Genomic DNA, 13,561 nt, shown 5'->3' on the forward strand with positions numbered 1-13,561 from the left:
AGATAGAGCCATGAGATAAAATGTGGTTAGGGAAGGAAGGCAAGACCACCATTGTGTATGTACAGGGTGCACAGGTGTGCTGTGATCTGAAAGCTGAGTTGAATTTGAACACTGCTCCTGATACGCAGGCTAGCTCAGGTGTTTTTACATGGCCATTCCTTTGGGCCCAGGCAGGGAAGTGAACTTAGCAAATAAAAGAAGTGGAGATTTCTTTCAGAATTTCACACTACTGTCTTTTCTAAGGCATACTCCAGAGCCCTAAAAGTAAAGCACCTACAGTTGAAAAGATTTAAAATATAGTAGCCCCTCCCCCAAACAAACACAAACCCCAAATTAAAGGTTTTTCGATTACAATGACTGCTGTTGTTTTTCTTCTGCTATCATTGTTAGGAATAGTTTTTCTTTCTGATTTATTTCTTTCCTCCTCTTACTGATTCAGATTACTGTTGTTTCCTCATTTTTAGGTTGGTGACCTAGATCGTTGTGATCTGTACTTAGCTTTAATTCCAGAGATAGTGCATTTTGCTTGGAAGTCAACTGGAAGAAAGTGACGTCTATCAAGAATTTCATATTGTCCCTGACAAATGCATCTATTTGTAATCTTCAGGAGAGAAATTCCGAAAAGGTAACTTAACATTATTGACAATAATAAATTTTAATATAAAACCAATAGGTAGTAATTAAATATTTTTGATGCTAATATAGTATTGAATTCAGGGGAATTACATTGTCATGATGATTTCTTCAGCTGCACATATAGTACATCTTCAGTTTAAGAAAGAAGAAATGCTGAGTAACTACAGATGACGAAGTCTTTTCTGTGCTCTAGACAGCTCAAAGTAACTTGGAGATATTGAAATAACATAGAAGTTTTCGTACTATAAGGGAATTACATGCTTATTGACTTTTTTTTTTAATTGATACTTTTTATTTCATGCCTCTTTGAATACATGTGTTCATCACAGAAAATAACCATAGTATGGTTGTGACCTTTTGGATGCTTGAAGCCAACTAGTGTGTGGTATTCCAATTTTCAGCTATCTTGTTGCATGGGGTTTCTGATTAACTGGACCGACATCTTTTTTTCTAATTGCTATCCATAATACATATGAACTGTTACTTGGCAAGATAGAAGTGTTCCATTGCAGCTGAGCTAGGCTTGCGCTTAATGTGTAAGTGACCGTAATTTACAAGATTTATACTTCTGTCAGTGCTTGTAACTTGTGATTTATTGCACTGTCCCAGCCAAACTGTGTTAGGCACAGTAAGAAATAAGAAGTAGAAGGATGCAGAGTTGCTGCCTTATGATGTCTGAGGTGATACAATATAGGATTATCAACTGTATCAGTATGTTATTTGTATTATATTAGAAATGGGTGTGTATTGTTCACATATGATTTTGGTTTTACTTAGGAGCCAAAGGTTAAAGAACAAATCAAAAAAGTAGCTAGCATGGCTTCACTTACAGCAGTATGTGAGATAATGGATCAGAAGCTGGAAGCACACCTGGAATCTCTGCCTTCGTGGATGCTCTGAAGAAATTATTTCCTTTTCTCAGTTCAATGAGTATTGAAGAAACCATCTTATATTGAAGAAAAAAGTGGGTATGTCTGTGCTAAAGCTTCAGTAATTGTCCAGAAAAACTTGTTTAATGTGAAGCAGTTGTTAAGATACTGGATTTTCCTGTTCTTTCTTTGGTAACTTTTTGCCAAGATAAAAATGAATAATTCTGTACACTAGCTATTAGCTCAGTTGCACTTTTGTCTTAACATTCAGGTTTCAGAACATTAAAGCAGGCAGAATTGATAAGACCAAAGGTCCTTTTGTTCAGTCCTCTAGTGCAATGAAGCCAAAGGTCCTTTTGTTCAGTCCTCTAGTGCAATGAAGCCAGAGTTAGCTTTGAACACTGCTTACCCTTAGGCCCCCTTAAATATTTATACACTGCACAAAGCCATGGCACATACACAGACAAGTTTAAATGGAAATTATTTACTGTTGGAGAAGGGAAACCGGAGCAAACCAGAGGGCCAAATACTTGGTAACAAAAAAAACATGGCCAATATAGTAATGTTTCCACTGAATACTCTCACAGATGGTTATGACTAATGAGACTGACTGAGCCCAGAATTGATTTTACTCTTTTTAAAACCACTTCATCTTTAGATTTCTTTTTCATGAACTTGTCCAGTCTACCCTTGGATCTATATAAATCTTAGCATCTTAAAGTAGTATAGTGAGTTTGTACAATTAAGCACTTGCTGATGGAGTAAGAATGTGCAGGATAAACTAACACAATATATATTTAAGAATAATATTTTTCTTAAAGCTTATGTGAAGAAACAACATCTCAAGGATGGGGAAAAATTGTTGCACGCTATGTTCATGACCAGTGGATTTGCCTTCGTTTCGTTTTAAATTCATTTCCGACACTGGCTCAAGGGTGTGAAGAAACTTCAGAAATGTCATTATCTACAGTTGAAAGGTCAAAAAAAATTCTGCAGTCTGCATTAGAAGCCCTAACTATTCTTCCTTCAGACCAAGTTTTACCTGTGTTTGACTGCATGAAAGTCCTTGTTCCCAAGGTAAAAGATAAACCTCTGCAATATTAATAGTTTTTGAGTGTTTTCTTGTCAAATGTAACACTTTGTTCTCTTTATTTTCAGCTTTTGGACTCGTCAGAGTCTCTCTGCATAGAAGCATTTGATTTGACTTGGAAAATTATATCCTCTTTGAGCAATACACAGCTAGTATTTTGGTCCAATCTAAAAGCTTTTGTTCAGTTCATCTTTGATATTGAGGTTCTCGCTATTGCTGCAAGTGCAAAGGGTCAAGCATATGCCAAAATAAAAGAGGTCAGTTTTAAGAATTCTTTTTTTTGAGAGAGGAACTTAAATTGTGTCCGGATCTTAGGATCTTAAAATGTGTTTTATGTTTTATTTTCTCTTCAATCTATTGTTTGAATTTTTCTTTCCAAAAGGCACAAGTTTGAGAGTATTATGATGAAAGATAAACAAATATATTGTTCGTTCTTGTAACACAGAAAATGAAAAGCAGTTTCTTTGTTTTTAGACTGTTTGCTATCTTCTGCATGCAGTAAAATTAGTTTTTAGGTCTTTATTTTATTTTACATAATGTCCTGCCTCTTTTGTATTTTCTTTAGGATTTGACACCTGTACGTGTCTCAAACTACTAATATTTTAGAAAATTAAGCCTTTTCTAATCGTTTGGTCTTTATGAAAATGCTGTCTTAAATAAAAAGTTAAACAGTTCAAAGCTTTCGTAGCTGCTATTGAATAAGCCATCTTTACTTCCTTAAAAATGTCTTTAAATCCTTTTTTTTTTGGTGATGGTCCAGGTGTAGAAAACTAAAAGCCACAGTCACGTTAGAGTCAAATTTAATACTGCATGGTAGAGCTACTTCCATAGCTGAGAAGGGGAAAAATATAATTTTTACTCTTCTTTTGTAAGGTGTTTGCACTACCAGGACTCCAAAAGTACTTGCATATGTCACGATGTTCTTTTTTGATTTCTAAGTCACTAAAACTGTATTTAGTACTGGGATTTTGGTTCGTCTTGGCTTATACGCTGGAAAGTTGTTTATTTTCTTTTTAAGTAATCTTTACTGGGGCATGGGGCGTTGTTGGTTCCCCTCCCACCCCCCATGTTTCAATTAACATTTGTGCAGAACAGTCCACAATGACTGCAGGACTTTTACTAGAACATTAATGAATTAGCTACCAATATATATGTATGCTTACACTTACTGTCTCATGCACTGCTTTGCACTTAGCACAAAAAATCACATTAGGAGGGGTTGCAGTGTTGCTTTCAAGTCACCATAAGTAGCTCTGTTCTGTGTCACGCTTGTAACTGTAAGTAATAGCAAATGTCTCAACTTTACAGAACAATGGAAACTTCCTAGCTATTTAAAATTGCTGTGATATCCTCATATTAGCCTTAATTATCTTAAATATAGTGCCATTTATTTTGTTTTGTTCTTTTGAAAACATACTTCAAATGAATGTTACTATCATGTATTTTAAATGGTAGAGAACAGTTTGTATTTGTAGCCTTTATGTGGACCCAAGCCCAAATAAGATACACACACAAGATGGTAAATATCTCTTCCATTCTAGAAATGTATTAGCTCTTTCTTTAATGAGTATCTGTAACAGCTAATTGTATGCTCGATATTCTAGTAACTGATGACTAGAGTTAGGTTGTTTTCCTTCACTTAAAACTTGTTTAAGTTCTTAGAATTACTGTCTTAAACTTCAGCATTAGTATTTCAACCATTATGTAAGGTGTATTTTGCCAATGTTGAGAGTCTTGAGTCTGTGTGACAGCTATCCCATTGTCTGCAGTGGGACATACCATGACAGCAGGCATCAAGGAGCTAATGAAGGTCTCGTATACTCAACAAAGGGCATCTGGTCGAGCCAACCTTCTGCCCCTTCGATAAGAAATGGAAGAGAAGTTCCCAAGCAAGTGCCACTTATGTATTTCTTATCCCAGTCGTTGGCAGTCTCTGGTGCCACTGACCCCGTTTGTGAGTGGCTATAGAGCTGTAGCTAAAGAGAGATGGAAAATGGAACTGCCTGATACTGATTTGTCACAAAAGCATAATTTTAATTTTGTCTACCACAGTGCACTCTGTCTTTTAATAGTTAGAAGGGGTGGAACAAAGGGGTATTTCTGAGTCAAAAAATGGAATAGTGCTATGGTAAAATTAGAAGAGTTCCTCAGAGGTCCTAAGCTTCATTTCTTCTGCTGCACTCTTCCTTTTATTTTGTGATTATTCAAACGTTAATTGTGCTAGAACTTAAATATCTTAATTCGTTTTCTGTGTGCTGAACTTCTACTATGTTAATGAAGCAGTTGAAAAAAAATTTCCGGATTGCGAAATGTATAGTAAATGTCATGCTGCTTCCCTACGGGTGAAACACAATAGTTCAATTTTTGGAATTACTATAAAGTTACAAATGCCTGTCTTTGCACTAGAAAAAAAGTTTGAACTCTTGATAAAAACCCCACATGCTTCTAGCATAGAGTTTTCTTTCCAGAAAGTGTTTCTTCAGAGTGTATTCCAGTAGTTCAGTTTTAAGCTCTTCATGAACTTCTTGGTGCTTTAGTCCTTAGCAATTCAGAAACAACTTTCTCTACAAAACCGGCAATTACTGTCAAAGAAGTGTCGCATTATCAAAAGTATCATTTCAGTGCAGGGAAGTGAAGCAACTCTGTCTTGAAGAGCTGTTGTATGTTTTGGAAAACCATTTTCATGGACAGCTTATTGACATCTAATAGGAATTTATAAAAATGCATACCTATTCATTCTAATCTCCCTGTCCTTTCGCAAATGCTTGCAATTTCTTAGAAAAAAATTTACTTTGTAACCGAAGTTTACTCTGCACTTAGCCTAATGAAGTCAGTTGAAATGAAAAATTTGGGGGCCATTTTTTTTTGTTTATTTTTCTCCTTTTTGGAAAAGTTCTAAATAGCAGTCTCATATACCTTAAATATGCCCTCCTTAAAAACAAAAAATAAATGGTGAAAAACATTTTTCCCTTAACTCATATGCAGACTTTAACTTCAACATGAATGTAATCCTCATTAAGAAGAGAATTAGTGATATGACTGCCAGTAAGAAATTTTGGTTTAATGTTTAATTTTTTTTTCTAAATTGGTAAGGATTGATTAAAAACAACCAGGTTTGTGCTCATGAAGTAAGCCCTGGTGTATTTGTTCCACTTTTTAGGAGATTTGTGTAAAGCATCTGGTGTTACATCTGTTTAAGCAAAGTTGTCTTTTGTTAACATAAGCATGTACTGAGCCAATTGTTGCCCATTTGACTGCTCTTATAAATTGTAAAGAAATTGAAGACAGCATTAACCTGAGCAGAGATAGGATGCAAAAGATCATCAGACCTACTAAAATAGACATCACTGCAGTATTATTCTAATAAGTTTGGCACTTCTGAAAACTAGATTTTGAATCTTTTATTTCTTCTTTTCAGATAATTTTCAAGCTCATAGATCTGTCCACTACAAAGACTGGAGTCTTCAATGTAGTCCTTAGTCATTGTTGTCAATCTTGGATATTTCCTAGTGTTGATGAGAGAAGTGCCTTGACAAATGCTTTCCTAAATGCTGGAAATTATTGTGAACTTATCACTGAGGCTTGTGTCTTTGGAACTGTATTTAGGAGAGATCAAAGGTATAAAAAAATCTTTGTGATTATATTGTTATAATTTGTGTTCTTTGTTTCTTTTAAACTTTGAAATAAGTATTAAAAGCAGGTTTGTATATGCTACTACTGTTAATTTTGTTGCTTTGTCTTCTTTTATCTGTGAAGACTTATTCAGGATGTGCATGCCTTCGTAGAAAATCTTGGAGAAAAATGTGCAGCAAACATTGTTACAGAAAGGTAATGACTTTGAGGATATGTATTACAGTATTTGGTGTGAATTGTGTCTTCATCATGATTAATGCTATGATAGGAAAGAGGCTGGTTTTGAATTCAGCTTCTGATCGTAAATATCTCAAGTTGGAAGGGACCCATAAGGAGTATATTCATGACCTTTGACCAAACTGTAAGCGTAAATTATTGTTAAAAGATTGCAATTTACAGGCACAGAACTTCAAAAACTTTTTGATACACCTATTTCTGTGGAGAATTGTTTAAACACCTAGATGCTACTAAGACCTCAAGATAGAAGCAGGGGCAGGTTATCTGGAACTCACTAGTTTTCTTCATCAGCAATGATGAACAGACTTTAAAATTCTGGTTCTAGTATATGCATATTGTCTCACTGCAGACTGTATGTTGAAGATCATGTTGGTGGTTTTTTATAATTTAAGAATTATCTTTGTCTGAACAAGTAGAGTTTGATTTTATTTTTTTATTTTACAGTACAAATCGAGACGATCATACTTCGGGTTTGTGCTATTAAATTTCTGTGCTTGTTGGATGATCAAATAGGTTGCATAAGACGTTTATGGAGACATTTCATCAAACTGCTTGATAAAGTAAAATTAATTTCTCTTTATATATACATGTATGTTAGTACAATCACTAAAATGCAAAATATTTAAAATTGACAGGATGCATTTATGGTTGTTTGTCTAGCCTCCCTATAGATTTGCCCAGTAATACACTTTTTTTGGTTATGAGACAGAAGTTAATTTGGCCAAACCAAAATAGTAAAAATTGCCTTTGGGGTTTATTTCTCTTTTTTTAGTGGATTTCCTGGCTTCCTGGAACATTACCGAAATTCTAACCATTCTTCCATTAAGAATCTTCTTTCAGGCTGCATTGTGAAGCACTGCATTTCACTTTAATGATTGCAGACTACCTTTTGAATTGAGAGAACTTTGTCTCCTTAGAATACCTTTATAAATAGAAATAATGGAGAAGATTGGGGTTTGATTTCATTTACGTCATAGCTACTTACACACTGACAGTAGTCTAAAGTCGTGGTAAATTACTGCAGCTGCTATTAGAACATCTAATACATTCTGGTACTATTGAATTCTGCTTCTGTCTGAAGAACAAGGAATGAGTTGGTCCCTCATTCTTCTCAATTAAGTACTGGAGAAAAGCGGATAGTATTGTATTGTGAGATTGATCAAGCAGGAAAGTGAGCTTTAGAAGTGACTGCCTTACTTTCTTAAATATGAAGTTTAAACGTGAACAAATAAGTGTATTTGCATTTAATATTAATTAGAACTTGAATCACTACATTATTTTCTTTTTAAGAAGTTAAGGGAAATAGTTTGGGCTGTCATGTATTTTGAAGGCCAAAACAGAGCATGGAGGGAAAGAATCTAAGCTATATGAGAACATCAGTTTCAAATATTTTAAAAGCTCCATCTTATCTATTTTCTTTCACTTAAAACATCTTATTGCAGAATATAATTTTCAGTCTCAAAACTAGAGCTATAGTTACAAGCTGATCTAACTGATAGCATGACTAATTAAATGTAGACTCTAAAGTAGAAGTATTTTCATTTATATACTCATCTCTTCACTTAGGATCTTTAGTTCTTACATAACTACATGACAACTTGAGTCTTCATGCTGCATTTTATGTAGTACTATTTTAATTGTTCTTACACAGTAGGGGCTATAAATTCTTCAACTTTCTGATGTTTCAAGAGCTTTAAAATTAACATTTTTCTATGCTCTTAAGTAAAAATAGTAATTGGAATTGTGTATGTTTTTCAGCTTTCTGAGCTTCTGAGAATTTTCTGAAAAGCTGCAGAATTTTTTGTAATAAATTAATATATTTGCCTAACTTTATGTTTAATGCTGATTCTAGCTGTGCAGTAGATGCTGCTTTCTTAGTGCAGTAAAGTGTATTTCCATGTATTCAATTTTAAAGGAAGAATAGTAATAAACCTTTTAATTTGCTTTTAGGATGAACTGGTATCCAGATCTAGAACACGCTATTATGCAAACTCTTTACAGCATAGAATTAAAAACCGGGTCTGGCAGACACTCTTAGTTCTTCTTCCAAAGCTTAACCAGGTATTGCTCTTCACTATGAATTATTAAATAAATAAATAAATAAATACTTACTTTCAAGAATAATTTAGTGTCATGCAAACTGTGTATGTTAAATTACAGCAGGGTATAAAAGGCATGTAATCTCTGGCTGATGTAGAAGTTTTGTGTAGTTCCGTTCTTTCAGTCTGAGGTCATGGATTTCTGATGCATTTCTAGAGGACACTGAAAACTGATTCTTGGATTTGTGAGTTTTAGGAGGCTAGATTGTTCCTGTTAAAGCTAGCTAAAACTTTGCATTGATTATCTGATTGAAAGCTTTTCATTTAGTAAAAATGTTACTACTTTATGAACAGTCAAGAAATTGAGAAATGTCACTTTCATCAAATGCTGGTGTAGTAAAGTATATAAAAGTATAGTAAAGAAACTAGATTCTAAAATGTTTTCATTTGTGTATTAAAAATGTCTAATATTATATAGCTGAGAATGTTCTTTTATTTAGAAGTTTTTTATTCATGGAAATAACTCTAACAATATACTAAGTGATTATCTGATTGTTTTCTCAGAATTTTTTGTGTGGAACCCTTGACAAAGTTTTTCAGGCTGGATTCAGTAATAATCAGGCATCTGTGAAATACTTCATAGAATGGATTGTTATCTTGAGTCTACATAAATACCCCCAATTCCTTAATAAATTCTGGGATTGCTTTTGCTATGTAAGTAAGAACTTTGGCATTCACTTGAAGAGTAATTTGAACAAAGAGGGTATAGTTTGTCTTCCCACACCTTATTTTCTGTGCATTCCAATCTTCCTTTAGAAGCAGTGAGTTGTTGAGCAGATCAATTTAACTGGAAGTGATCTGAGCTATAATCTGAGACATTTAGAAATTTGTGATATATAAGTGGCTGAAAAAATGTGAATTCTACCAGTTGAGAGATTTCCTTTTACAGTGTACTATTCTAGGCAGAGTAGAGCTGCCATAGTGAGTCAGATTAGTTGATGTAAGAGCTATCAGGAACACATGGATGCCCTGGATTCTGAGTCTGGGAAGGTACTGCAAAGTCACTTGTGGTTTCCACAGCCAGCTTTTGTCTTCTGCATCCTCTTTGTTAGTGGGAGTGTGACTTGCATAGCATGCATTCAATTTGCAGCTTTTAATATGGACTTCTCTCACAGTGGAATTCTGTAATCGAATTCCAAAACTGGAGGCAGGGTTTGAATGATGGTAGCTAAAAGCTGTAAAAGGGTTGACTGAGGAGAGCTGACTTATTAGCAGTTAATTTTTGTGTCTTGGATTCTTCTCTAAGTAATTATCCATAAGAGTTGACCTGCAGAAATAGTAATTGTCTGTATCGATATCCTTGAATTTGTTAGCATTATATATTTGGGCTGAGAAGAAAATATATGTCCTTGAATCTCCTCCAGTGTGTGGGAAGATGTTATTTGTGATGATGCCTTTACTGAAGGATTAACTCAGAAGAGTTAAATGTAGATGTTTTCTTGCTTATCAAATAGCCTAGTTGCTGCTGTAGTTTTTCTAAAAACCAGACAGTAGGACAAGAATTAAGATTACATTAAAAATATTGGAAAACTGTATGTATATGTGTGTGTGTTTGTATATATATGTGTGTGCATATATATATATGTGTGTATATATATGTATATGTATATATTTGTATGTTTCTGCCCAAACCAGGCAGGTTTTTAATAGTGCTCTCTTTTTTAATACAGGTTTTTAATACTGAGACAACTTTGCTTATTAGTGATGTGGGCTGTTATGATTTATACTTTTTTTTAAAGTGCATAAAGATGCCTTGTCATTCCATCTAAACTGACGAAAAGTGCTGTAAGGGATGTAACCTTTTCCTATTTCAGAGTTCTTTCCAAGAGTTCAGGCAGTTGGAATTACTGTCATTTCAGTAGATGATAATCTATTGATCAAAGTGATCTCATGCTGATAACAAGTGTACTAAATCACAGTGGGCCCATTCAAACGATCAGAGCAAGCAGAAAACATGTAGATTTATGAAAAAGGAATACAGATTGTATTTTCAGAGGCTATCCTTGTGTTGGGGAATACAGTTAGTGCAGGTAGCTCGGTGTGCAGCTGCAGTGCAGGTTGAGCTCTAGGTAGCAGGAGCCCCAGGCAAGAGTCCGTGAACTGAGGACGACCTTTCGCATTCCTGGGGGAATACAGTGAACTTGAGTTGAATTTTAGCTCATTTGTACCACTGTGTACTTTATTTTGATTGATGTGTTAGTAAAAAAACAAATAGTGTGTTATGAAAAATGAAATCTTAATAATATCAACTTTGTATTTTAGTAAATTTTGCTGTGGGAACGTGCAGATTTTTTAGTAGCATTGATATTATTGCATGCATGGAACATGCTGTGAAAACTTAAAAGGTATAACAACATCTTATGTATGCATATTTCTCGTTACATTCTCTTTTGCTTTAGGATGAAGAAAAGCTTAAAACAAGCATCTGCACGTTTTTATCGGTGTTATCCCACTTTGACATCATTCTTCAAAATGCCTCAGAGAAGGTAAATTTGACTAGAAATGTTCATTGTTTATTCACTTGCAGAGTATACAGAGTTCTGAAATGAAAACCATTTTTGCAGTCTATTTTTAAGACCTTTCTAATACCTACTTCATATTAAGGTATCCTTTGATATGGAAAACCCTTAACTCTTCCTGTTACCTCTGTAAAAGATTGTACTTATGAAAATTAGCTAAATGGCAGATATTCTGGATATATAGGGCCTGATTACTTGTGAAATGTTCTAGAATAGCTGCTCCAGTTTTAACTAAACATGTGGATGCACCTGGGTTTTCCTTGCTGCTTTTAATCAGAAGTAAATAGAGGTTTCCTTGTATGCACAGTAGTAATTTTTAAAACAAATGAATACATTTTCAAAAAACAAGCGAGACTGTACATCTGTGTCCTAGTGAGAAGAAAGGAAGGAAATTAAGATCATGTTTTGAAGCACATATATGTACTGTTACTAAAAGGCAGTTTTTTGAGGAAGCATTTTATTGACCACTCATAGCTCTTCTGCTTCTGAACAGTATGTTATGACTTAACATAAATAGGAGAAATTTCTTTATCTTTTTTCTTAGAGGCCAGCTTTGAAGAAAGCTCTCATAGTTGTTCTGCAGTGGTGTTTCAACCATAATTTCAGTGTTCGACTTTATGCGTTAGTTGCCCTTAAAAAAATCTGGGATATGTGCAGAATGCTGCATGTAGAAGAATTTGAAGCTCTGACACCAGTTATTGAATCCAGCCTTCAGCAAGTGGAAAACATGCATGGCACAGGGTTAGTAACATTCTTCTGACTTACAGCTTAACTTCCTTTTTCTGAACCATTTGCAGCAAGTCTGATTTTCTAAAATGGCACTTGATAATTTCTGTGGGGTTTTATGTGGTTTTTTTAACTCTGTTTAAAAAGAAATTGGCGTGGGAAGACATGGGACAGAAAGAAGCAGAGAGAGGAGTCTGCTGTTTTGTTTGCTGACAGCTAAAAGCTGACACTGAACCATAGGCTAATATCCAGCTTCCTTCAGAGACCTAGATGGGATGCTTCTTTTTGCCAAACTTGCTTCTTTTGATAATACAGTTTGGAGATGTGTTACGGACCTTTTTCGAAACATAAATAAAAGTTATTTCCTGAGTGCTGTTGTGGTTTTTTTTTAATGAGTATTTAGTTAATTATTTTCTTTCTCATACAATATGTAGTATATAAACCAGGTTGTCTTATTCCCATCTGGCAATTTGAAACAAAGAAAAAAATCCACTATCTTGCTTTTTTTGTGTATCTTACACTGCTTTTTGCAATTGCAGGAATGCTAGAAGGAACTGGCAGCGAATTCAAGATCACTTCTTCTTTGCAACATTTCATCCACTTGAGGATTACAGTCTAGAGGCAAGTCTGAGACCACGTTATTTGTGTTTTACAACTGTATTTTTATTTTTCTTGGTATTTTCTAATGTGGGACGAAATGATCGACTGTTATTCATTTAAAACTCTGAAAAATTATTTGGTTAAATTGTGATGGATTTTAGACTAAGACTACAGCTTAATTTTCTTCTTCCTGTTGTGATAAAAACCTAGGTCAGTTAAGAGGTATGTGTGTTGCATGTGCCCATCTGTGGGGGTTAATAGGGTTTTTGTGACTGGAAAAGGTGATTCTAATAGCTGAAGAGCATCTACTTAATTGCATGTAGTTAGTTAGGATTTTTGAGACATCTGTTCTTAGAAGTAACTTGAGGTTGCCTAACTAAATTGTTGCTTGATGTGAACAGGATACATATATATAACTTTTAGAGCATCTTTTTCAGCTATTCTTTTTGTTATAGCTTAAATAAATGACAGAGGAGTAAACACTGAGGAAGGAAGGCAAAAATAATACTGCAGATAAATGAGATAGAAGAAGTAAGCTGAAAATACAAGCTAAACATGGATATGAACAGGGGTATGGCACAAACAGTGCCATCTTTGAGAGAAGGAGTTTTTCCTGTTTTTAACTGATGTTTTTGTGAACACAAATATGCTAGATAGTGGAAAGTGAAAATCCTGAACAAGAGGGGTAAAAAAACCAAAGTAAGGCTACTATTTGTGAAGTATTTAAGAGTATTCAGGGTACCTCTTCATCTTGAAGGGTGCATTGGGATAAACAAGAAGTCTGGGTTTTAAACTGTCTTACTCAGTCTTTCCCTCAGGATGTGTGTTTGTTTCTCCTTGATAAATTGTTGTTAGCTGTATTGTCAGTGCTGACTTGGATTTTACCACTAGATTTTAATGCTTTCTACTTTATTCCTTTTGACATTAAATCAATCTGCGTTCTTTACTAGAAATTTGTGAAAGTATTTGAAAATTCCTTAGTGTTACACATACAAGATTTTCACAAGACCTTTGTGCTGAGAAGCAGTGTTAGTTCTTTTGTATTCTAGAATTGCAGAACAGTAATCAATCTAGATCCTTAGAGAAGGTCTAGTTAGAGAGAGAATGAGACTAGATTTATGAAAGTTTGGGATAGTACTATATGTAAAGTTA

At 34.5% G+C, this 13,561-nt stretch overlaps 1 protein-coding gene across 1 annotated transcript in view; it reads left to right on the forward strand.

Annotated features, from left to right (window-relative positions):
• Window positions 1-13,561, forward strand: part of TARBP1 (TAR (HIV-1) RNA binding protein 1) — a 32,621-nt gene that overhangs the window by 14,407 nt on the left and 4,653 nt on the right. Inside the window, 14 exon segments of the mRNA XM_032682976.1 lie at window positions 465-516; window positions 519-625; window positions 1,414-1,604; window positions 2,327-2,582; window positions 2,664-2,852; window positions 6,014-6,213; window positions 6,352-6,423; window positions 6,910-6,927; window positions 6,929-7,025; window positions 8,416-8,526; window positions 9,069-9,218; window positions 10,964-11,050; window positions 11,628-11,824; window positions 12,349-12,430. Of these exon segments, the coding sequence (XP_032538867.1) occupies window positions 465-516; window positions 519-625; window positions 1,414-1,604; window positions 2,327-2,582; window positions 2,664-2,852; window positions 6,014-6,213; window positions 6,352-6,423; window positions 6,910-6,927; window positions 6,929-7,025; window positions 8,416-8,526; window positions 9,069-9,218; window positions 10,964-11,050; window positions 11,628-11,824; window positions 12,349-12,430 (1,809 nt within the window).

This window comes from Chiroxiphia lanceolata, chromosome 3 (assembly GCF_009829145.1).
Source record: "Chiroxiphia lanceolata isolate bChiLan1 chromosome 3, bChiLan1.pri, whole genome shotgun sequence".
Classification (NCBI taxonomy): Eukaryota; Metazoa; Chordata; class Aves; order Passeriformes; family Pipridae; genus Chiroxiphia; species Chiroxiphia lanceolata.